The sequence below is a fragment of the Leopardus geoffroyi genome, chromosome X, assembly GCF_018350155.1.
Source record: "Leopardus geoffroyi isolate Oge1 chromosome X, O.geoffroyi_Oge1_pat1.0, whole genome shotgun sequence".
NCBI classification, from domain to species: domain Eukaryota; kingdom Metazoa; phylum Chordata; class Mammalia; order Carnivora; family Felidae; genus Leopardus; species Leopardus geoffroyi.
The window spans coordinates 84,967,715-84,978,249 of NC_059343.1; the positions used below are offsets into that span (position 1 = coordinate 84,967,715).

General features: G+C 40.2%; 1 protein-coding gene across 1 annotated transcript; it reads right to left on the reverse strand.

The window, feature by feature from the left end:
- Nucleotides 1–214: 214 nt before the first annotated feature.
- Nucleotides 215–9,554, reverse strand: RAB9B (RAB9B, member RAS oncogene family). Its single transcript, XM_045471503.1, has 3 exons — nt 9,353–9,554; nt 4,557–4,628; nt 215–3,436 (listed from the first exon to the last, which is right to left on the reverse strand). Exon 3 carries the CDS (start codon nt 3,392–3,394, stop codon nt 2,789–2,791), a length of 606 nt encoding a protein of 201 aa, XP_045327459.1. The 5' UTR covers nt 3,395–3,436; nt 4,557–4,628; nt 9,353–9,554; the 3' UTR covers nt 215–2,788.
- Between the last annotated feature and the right edge of the window lie 981 nt (nt 9,555–10,535).

Here is a 10,535-nt window from a genome sequence, read left to right on the forward strand (position 1 = left end):
TCAATCCGTTAAGCCTCCGACTTCAGCTCAGGTCATAATCTCTCAGTCCCTGAGTTCGAGCCCACGTGGCTGCTTGGAGTACCTTGGTGAAAAAATGATCCAGAGGCCACATGTAGTGCAGTCTCAGAGAGTGATTTGATTGACAGGTACTGTCTGTCATGCCAACCAGTTTCTCAGAAAGAGAAAGCAGGGGGAGGAAAGCACAAATACTGTATACTGGTTATTCAAAATGCGTTTTTTATTCGCTTTAACACAGATGATTTTTTTTACAGTTGAAACAAAATTTCTGATACACAATTTTGAGGTTTTAACAGCACCTACGAGGAGAGGATTGTGGAATACCTCAAGGTAAAATAGAGATGGCTAAGGCAGGCACAAATTAACCTGAAATTCATCAATCCACTTGAAGACATATGGAATCTGAGGCCCCCTGAATGTTAGCCTAATACATGACAATAAACTAAAAATTTTTCTGTATGATGTTTTAATGGACTATTGAAAAAGAGTATAGTTCCAATTAGAAATATTCAAAAAATCCAGTGTTAATTTTAAAAAACGTTCTGAAAATACAGCACTGCACATTCTAGTGTACACAATTTCTAAGCCTATATGCACAGTTCCTGGTACTCACAGATTTCAGCCTTTGGTGTTTGATAATTTTACCCAAACTGTATGTCAGCACCCCACTGAGTGTTACTCACCAAAAATGCCACTGTTTTTATCACTTAGTGTTAACTGCTTTTATTAAGATATTGTGTAGTGATTTGGCAGAAGAAAATTGGTATGGCTAAGAGGAAAGGGGCTTCAGATGACCTGTCAATAAAATTAACACTTGCCTTGGTTAGACAGGAGGTCTATGAATAGAATACCCACATAAATTTTTTTTTTTACTTAAATGACCACATGCCATTCTAATAGTGACAAGTACTTTTGTGAGTGGATGAAGGTCTTTACATAAGCCTGAGATCTACAAATAGAAACTATTATAAGCAAAGTGCAAGTAGAAAGAGAAGGCCCCAGGTCTCATGCACTTAAAAACAATTAGCATTTAACAGTTCTGATGTACAGATTTTCACCCTAACATAATTGTAGCAAAACAATCATAGAACTTGGAAATCAGTGTGGCTGGCTATAGGCATAGGCAGGATAGGGACCATTACTTAAGAGCTGTGGGGTCCCGGTTCTGCTTTGGACTTCTGGTCTCAAAATTACTTGGACAAAGGGGTCACAACTATATTTAAATTAGAAATATTGAATATGACTGGGTTTAAATACCATCTTCCACTTGTCTGTGTAGTCCAAAATTCCCAGAGCTCTTAAAGTACATAAGGTCCCATGTGTAAGGCTGATTCCATATGCGGTGACAATGGAGAGTTCTAGGTTGTATTCCTGTAAAAGCTTCTGCTTCCTCCCCAGCCTACATGTCTTTTGGGGGGTCATTTCTAACTGTCCCTTACTACCTTGGGTCACTATTTTTTACCATAGATGTTTTAAAAGTACAGATTAAAAACTCTGCAGGACAAACAGATCTTAGACTGCAAGACAACAAGAACTAGACTGCATATCTATAATACAGTATTTAGAGCTGGAAGGGACCTTAAACCAAACATCTAGCCAGTACAGAAAATATTTTTATGGTATTTTAACAGATGGTCATCTAGTATCTTCTTGAATATTTTCATTGGAAGGGAGTTCACTATTAAGGCAGTCCATTCCACTGTGGGACAACTCTGTGAGAAATTCATTCCACCACTGGGTTAAAGTTGGCTCTCTTGTTACTTTCAACATCCTAGTTTGTCAAGCTGAACATACAGTGAAACATACAAGATATTAGTTCCTTCTACAATCAGTATTTGAATTAAGGAACCTTGTGAGAAAAGGTCATTACCCATCCACTCCCCACTCTTTTCTGAAGGTTTCTCTGAGAACAGAGCATGGTGGATCAAAGGACCATCAAAATTATCAGCAGACAGTACTGCATCCAAAGTCATATATTAAGCAACATTGCTAAATTGATAAGAGGTTGTCAGAGAAGCAACATCCCTATGCAGCAAAAGGAGACTTATAAAGTAAAAGCAGACCAACCATTTATTTGCAAGAGTGGTGGGTATATTTAAACATAATCCATTCACTAGTACCATGTTACTTCAAACACAAAGAGTATAATCAAGTTACACTGACATCAGTGTATCTCTTATTGAGATACTTTTTGAAAAGCCCACATGGTAACAAATCACATATAAGGACTTAAACAAGGCAGTGTACATCATTATACTCTTACAATACGAATTATTACAACCTTTTTATAATTGAAGCTTAGGACATCCTTGTTTGCATTATTATTTTTTCATTGTGACACAGCTCAAGAGTCTTATTTTTTTTCCTTTGGCAGAAATGTCAGAAACTGCTTGCCAAGAGTTCATGGTGACATTTGTTAGCTGATTAATGGAACACTTTAAGGGACAGCTGTAGCTCCTTAACTCCTTCATGCTATTGGGTTCTAAGTTTAAACTGCAATTTGAAAAATATTTAAATCTCTCAGGACCAAAGCTTTCTGAAATGCCCTGATACACACAAGAAGGAAACAGAAGAAATCACAAAAAAATACACTTGGCTTGACAAAGCTTTTTTTTTTTTTTTAATCACTCTACAACCTCAATTTGAAAGGCTCTGACATACATCCACAACCTTCTACCTTTTACGTGTGTGTGCACTCTTAGAGGGGCACAGTTATTCTGACACTATTGACTGAACAATTTGGGGCACACTTTTAAAAGGCTTCCTACTTTTAACAGCATGAAGATCCTGCTTTGGAGCCACTGTTCAAGTCAATAGTGTGACCTAACATGCAATGTTCCAGCTGTTCCTCTACAGCCAACACCTGTCTGACAGCTTCTTCAAAGGCTACTGTCACATTAGTATCATCTTTGGCACTTGTTTCTAGATAAGGGTAATCCCCATTCTCCATGCACCAGGTTTGTGCCTCCTCAGTAGTCACTTGCCTATCCTCTTTGTCTACCTTGTTACCCAGAACTACAAAGGGGAAGTGCTCAGGGTCTTTCACATCAGCATAGTAGATGAATTCTTTCTGCCAGTTACCAAGGTTTTCAAAGCTCTGCCGGTCATCCACGCTGAAGGTCAAGAGGCAGCAGTCTGCTCCCCTGTAGAAGGGTGTCCTAAGGCTCTTGAAACGCTCCTGCCCTGCAGTGTCCCAGATCTGGAGAGTTACAAAACGTCCATCTACCTCCAGATCTCGATTTAAGAACTCTACCCCTATGGTGTGAAAAGCCTGGGAGTCAAATTTATTGGTTACATAACGGTTCATAAGTGAGCTTTTCCCAACTCCACCATCACCCAAGAGAATAACCTTTAAGAGCAAGGATTTCCCACTCATTGTTGCAGCACCAGATGGGGAGGAGTTTATAACCAAGAGAACCTGAAAATAAAAGAAAAACTAGGAGGTAAAACATTTAAACCTGGAACTGAAATCAACTTTATAGTAAAATTTTGTGAATTATATGACCTAATAATTTAACTTCTCTTGATTCATGCTCACTAACTATATTATATAGTACAACAGAAGGAATAAAATTCTTTTTGCATACAAGGGAAAAAAGGTCTTGTTTTTCTGAGGTCTTTTGCCTGTGCCAGGAAAATGGCTGAATGCCATGGGTAAATGGACTAGCAGATGGTGCTATAATTTGGTTCAGTTCTGACCCTATTCTAGGGGAGAGAGCACAGAACAGGAATATCACTCAAATGTGTAACCATATTATTAGCTTCCAGTTTGGACAGGTCCAAACAAGAGGCAAACAGTATGAAATTGATTTGGAGTTTGAAGCCTGTTCATGATGGACCCAAGAATTATTGAGGAGAGAAAGCTGCATAAACTGAAATTTTAATTCCGTCAGTAGAGTTTGGGGATACAATTAGACCTTGGAGGAGCGATAAAGGTCAAGTTTCTTCAGGAATTTGCCTTATTATACTTGCATTGATACAGATACCCTCACAAGTAAAGGATCTTCCATAATCTTTTCTTGATTGTTGGCTGGTATCATTATAGCAGCTATCATTTAGGAAGAAAATCTTGAATAGCTTATTAATTTTTGTATGTAGGTTCTAATACCATAATAGTACCAATGAAAATATACTGTAAACTTTAAATTGCTAATAATTATACAGTACCCTTCTTGTTACCTCAGCAACATATCTGTACATGGGATATCTAGAATGCATCGTAACATAAAAAGATCAAATTTTTCTGAACAATTAACCTGTACTAGATTTTGTTAAGTACTTTCACACTAGGTCTAGTGTGGGAACACAACAATGATGATGTTAATTGGGTGTTATTTATGCAAGAGACCCAAATAGATGAAAACTAAATACTAATCAAAAGAGCACATGCAAAAGAACTTCTGGAGGTGCACACATTTGAAATGTAATTTTAAAAAGCCCAGTAGTCCTTACTATTATGTTGGTGCATGTATAATAATTATATATTTTTTATAAATATTCATTTTTAAGAGATCAAACGAAAAAATATATATACCTACCCAGTTAGGTCTTTGTCACAATTTTAGTCTTTTCTTTTCCTTGTTCTTGTTTTGTTCTTTCTTCTCAGGGTTCTAGAAAACATATTGGGAAGGATTATTTTAAAAAATCTATAATAAAACAAAGTTAAGGCTCTATATAAATATACTCAAGTCAGGAAAAAAACAGAGCAATCTCAACTTACCTACAGAGGATGCTTTTCACAAATATACTTAAGAGTTTAACATGCTACAAATATTTCACATGGACAAAATAACATTATTGCAAAAACTTTAATTTGTCCTAACAAGTGTACGTTAGGGGCACCTGGGTGGCTCTGTCGGTTGAGCATCCAGCTCTTGATTTTGGCTCAGGTCATGATCTCAGGGTTCGTGGGTTTGAGTCTTGTGTTAGGCTCTGTGCTGACAGTGCGGGGTCCACTTGGGATTCTCTCTCTCCTTCTCTCTCAGCCCCTCCCCTGCTTGTTCTCTCTGTCTCTCTCTCAAAAATAAACAAACTTAAAAAAACCCAAGTGTACTTAATGTGATTTTAAAAGTTTTATATTGTCTCTCCATTGAACTCTTCATTGAAAGTAAAGGTAAAGAAAGAAGATGATATTCACAATAGATGATATTCAGGAAAGGGAAAGCACAGAGGAGTCTAAGATGTGTTGAAATTCTAAGTCAGAGATGAAATTCCTTCCCTTTATATCTACCAATGTTCCCATCTCCAAGAAAGTTATTAATGCATTCACCAATCTGCCTCAAGGCTGTCTATGCAATTGATTCCAGAAGATCAGAGAAGAAATAATTATGTTTGGGGATTCCCTGTTTATAATATATTCTCTTGGCTAATTATTTTACTTATTAATTTTGATCATCTGTCTTGAACACAGGTTTTAGTATTTAGCTGGCTTTATTTTATTCAAACACAACTTCATTTAACATAATAGTTAATTATGGCAAGAGTGTTATCTAAGCAGTATCAAGAGTGCTGGTCTAAAGAGAAAAAACAGTTCTTAGATTTTTTGAGTGTTCTTTCTTACTGAGGAATAAAGAAGATTTTAAGAAATCTCTATTGCTTGATAATCTCATGCTATTTTTTGAAGTATAGATAAATCATATAATAAGGGATTCATTAGAGTCCTAAATCAGTAATTATGAATTTAAATAATGCCTTCTAAATTGATAGGTTTTATCTTCCTTCTTGGTTTGTATCTACTCTAAAAAACTTTAAAGTTTTCTACAATTACTGATTTTTGTCCTCTTTTTTCCTGCCTTCAAACTTCTGTCTTCAGAACTAGCTCAAGTAACAAATATTTCTTTAAATGGAGATGAAACAAGCATTATCACACTTGTTTAGTTTTTATACTGGTCCATAGGATAATTTTACAGGATGCTCACTTAAAAAAGGAACAGAGGAAGTACAAACTTGGGTAATAGTACTGATAGTATTAAGGGTCAGTGCCAAAAGAGCTTCCTCAAGTTCTTAGCAAACAGGTGTTCACATCATTAAACTCACTAACTCTATTTTCCCAGCTGTGGATAAACTCAAATGATGGGTCAAGGACTGAGTATTGTGGAAACCAAACACTCAGCTCCAGGAATAATGATGAAGTATTAAGAACTATCTGAGATAATGCTGCAATTGCTTGTGCATTCCCTTTTGGTCATTTACACATATAACTTCCAGGTACATAGGGTCTATACCAGGAAAAAGGGAGGAAAAGCAATGTAATTCAGTGTCAAGTGCACTACAGGATACAAGAGTCTTCATCACTACATTTATTTTATGAACTTGAGCAGGTTATTTAATTTTGCTGTGTTTCAATAACTTCCTATATAAATATACACTTGACAATAACTGCCCTACTTAACTCACAGGATTATGGGGGAAATGAATAACTTATGAAGTCTGCAAAGATTTGTAAGCATTTACTGAAATTTTTGGTTTGAGATTTTTGTTTCTTTTGCTCTTCCACCTCCTTTCATTCACTGTTGGGGGCCTTGTGAGTCACTATTAACCCTTCTCAGAAAAGATCAGCCAGTAGGAGGATAACAATTCTTCTTTTTCTCTTTCTTCAATATCTGAGAAGGCCTTGTTCCCCAACAATTTTGAACATCTGCATATACCAACAGAATCTCAGCATTGGAGGGACCTTAAGGTTCTTCTGGTCTAATATTGCTACTGATGCTTGAGAAAACATTTGAGTGCTTATTGTGTTCTGTGACCTTACAAAGGTAACCCTCCACTCTCCTCTACTTCCTCCAACTCCCATTTGTTTGCTGAAGGTAGAAGTGAATACATGTCTTCTTGCCTTTAGTCACTAAATCCTGTGGACTTTTCCTTGGAATATCCTTTTTCAGTCCTCTGCTAACATCCTCATTTTGGCCCACATCTACCTTGCTCTAATATGTTATGAAACCTTCCTGGCTCTTCTCTCCCTGTCTTTGGTTTACAAATTAACATATAAGCTTCAGATCTCATGGTTTATAGTTGAAATGATATTATTATACTGCCTTATTTTGTCAAATACCCTTTTCTCCCTAAGTATGTCTTTCCTACACAACCAAATTTAAATTCCTGGAAGGTAAGTCCCTTTTTTTGCATATGTCTTTGAAGCCCCTCCAGCATGCAGCAAGCACCAGGGTCCTTCACATGGATAATCAATACTAATTAGGTGGGTGCCCAAAACTAATGCCTCTGAATTGATGCCAAGGAACAAGAGATCTGCAGTTCTGTAATATGTCCAAATACTATTATTTATTTGTGACTAAAGAGAAGTTATGGACTTATCTGGATCACTTTCTAGATGGAACTTAACAGGAATTTCACCTGTTGAAAGCCAGTGGAAATGCTCCAGTTTCCCTCCCTGTCCCCCTACATTTTTAAAATAAATATATAAATTTCTTCATCCCCACGAAATACAAGAGCAGTATAACTGTATCCATATGTTTTCATTGGATGCTAACATCCCCATCATCATCATCATTTGAAACTAAGTGTGATATCCTTTAGTACATACTCAAAAAGATCTAGCACAGTATAAAAGCAAACCAAAATTTTTCCTCTCCCAGAATATGCCAAATTTAATTCAAACCTTAAAAGAAGATAGCAATAAGTAGGCAGTGAAATTCTTTGATAACCCTAAGTATATTTAACAGGAAAGTCTGATCCCATATGCATTCTGTACGGGTCCCATATCAGGTGAGGATTTTGACTCAAATGTTTAATATGAATTTGGTCCTCTTCAGAGACAGAGCTGCCTGTAAACAATTCAAACATCCTAGAAATGCAATTCCCCTTTCTTATCCCACTTCCCGCAATTAACAAGAATTTTCTAAGAATAGTATACTCACTTTTTCCCCCACTTAAGGTCTAAGTCCCAGACAATAAGGTAAATTAGAAATTCACGCAACTGATACTTCCTAGTTTTTTTCTGTTCTTCAACACACTTGAAACCACATCCACACAGCTTATTAAAATTATTGTATTTAGTTGGGAATGCTTGGGGTTGGGGAGAGGTGCAGAAGGAGGCAGTACAATGACGAGAAAGAGGCTGAACTTTTGAAAATAGTACATTTTAGTATGATGATGGAGAGAAGATAAATGAAAAAACAAATTGGCTATGTCAGTTCAGTTGCCATGTGTGGAATGATGCTCAAATCCATAGTGCAGATTGTTTGGGAGCAAGTGTTGAGAGGGATGTGGTACTGCAGGGCTGGAGGTGGAGAAAGAGCATCAGGGGAGAGCTAGGCAGTGGATGAGAGTGGCCCTGGTGACAATCTGCACAAGGGAGGAGCCATGGTTAAAGCTATAGGGAAAGCCCATCTTGTGGTGACACACTGGTTGGGCTACTCAACTCACTGTTGATTCCTGGCACAATATTTGGAAATTAAGCACTGGAGAATTGGACAGGGCTTCAACTTATGTAAAAATCAATACAAATAAGAAATGATTGCATCTTTGAGACCCTCTACCTTAAATGGTATATAGGTTGTTGCCAGCACAACCTGATGCTTGTTGGTGGGGGTGCGGTGGGTTCTGTAGTGGGGAAGCCCTCTGACACACTGGATTCATCGTGTAGAGCGAACAAGTTATCGGCTGCATCCCTACTCTGAGTCCAAATGTCACAGCTGTCATGCCACTGAAACGCTATTCCCACATTTATGTCCATATTTATGTCCTATATGCCATCAGAAGGGTTCAGTGTGGAATTTCACCTCTAACTTTTCACTCCTCACAATGACAGCTCTAGGGCTATGAGCCCGAAGGCACACTAGGTAGCAATTTGGCACTGTTCCGAGGCCACTTATTCCCAAGTAGACTGCCGGGAAACAGGTAGGTGATGTTTGGGTGACATTAAGTGAGCAGGGTACAGAGAAAAGAAGCTTCCGTAGGAGACCAGGAATGCGGTCATCTCTACAACAGGGTCACTGTTAGCATTGGGAATCTAGAAAGTGAGATGTTACGCACAGTTCCAAATACCTCGGATCCACGTCGTCTCACCTCACCCCCATCTCTCAGAACGCGCGCCTTTGGCGCATGCGCACTGAGCCACACCCGCTCCCCACGGAGCCCTGCGTCTATCTGCCGGGCTTTGGCAGCCTCTCCAAATTACTCAGCAACGCCCCGCTCCACCGTCACCTCCCCCCACAACTCCGACCCCTGCAGCGCCTAGGTCTCTTTCCCAAGATGCAAATGCCCCCGCAGATCACCCAGACCTCCCTTTCTCCCTCTTCCCACAGTCCCCCTACCTCCCGGCCTCCGGCGTCCGCGGCCGCTAGCCCCTCTCCCTGCCCACGCACCGGCATCTTACCCAATACAATGGGAGAGAGACGGGAAGAGGCCGCGGGTGCCAGGCAGGTCAGCTTTGCGTGCCGGCAGTCCGACTCCTCAGCGACACGGTCACCGTTCCTGCTGCCTCCTCCTCGCTGGGTCAGCAAGAGCAGCTCAGACCTCGGTGGCCTGACAGCTACCGCTCGCGCCCGGCACTGCCGCCGCGCAGCGTCTCGCGCCCGCGCCCGCCAGGGGAGGGGGCGGGGCCCGCGCCGCCTCCTCGTGCCCCTTTCTCGGAGCTGGAGACCCGGCATAGCCTCCTTCCGCCATCGCATGTTGAGAGGGCTCCTTGGCTCGCTCGTTTTTCTCTCGTGTTTATGGTCAAGCCCTGGCCTCCCTTGTCCTCTCCTCCTCCCCTCGCCGATTAGTAGGCACAATGACAATGGACCGTCAAATATTGCTCTCCCACTCAGCTCCTCTGCAGCCTGGGGCCACGCCACATTTCCTGCAATTACCCTTCAACTTACCTCATTTACCTTTCCTCCATACCTTCTACTTCTGCAGAAGATAGCACATAACATCCTCTGGTTTCAAATAATGCAGGGAAATACGTGATCACAACGCATTACTAGGCCCTCTAGCTGAGCACTGCTCATGAAATTCTCTTGGCAATCCAAAGGGAAAGGTTCATATTGGTAGTTCAGGCATAGAAGACACATTGTCCTTTATCTTTAACAGTTACCTTTCTAGATGGCCGCACAGAGAGTACTACCCGAGGTTTGTGGAAATGCTGGGGTAGAACACAATGTTCCAGTTGTGCCTAGCCACCCAGCCAGTCCCTTCTTATCTTCTGTGGTCCTCTGGTACCTACAACTAGTTTGTGATTGTTTCCCTTGAAACCAAAAGAGGATGGAGCTCCTGAGGTCAATTAGCCTGCACTCCAACTCTCTGTCAGGCAGATCCATCTCAGAAGCTTCCCTGATGTATAAGGATCTGTACCTGTGTGGCACTGCCCGTCACTCACCATATGCCCCCTCAGGGCTCTCACACATGCTCTCCCTCCATTTGGGCCATTGTCTATCTCTTCACAAATCAACAACTCAATCAATCCCACAGGCACCAGCTTAAATGTCACTTCCTCAGGGTAAACTTTCTCAATATCTTCAGAATAGAGAAAGTGTCCCGATTTATTTTCTTGTGGCCTCCTGTAGTATGCTGTACTT

Bases quoted from the DNA above. Each gene is read 5' to 3' on its own strand.
- RAB9B (XM_045471503.1), bottom strand. From the start codon at position 3,394: ATGAGTGGGAAATCCTTGCTCTTAAAGGTTATTCTCTTGGGTGATGGT.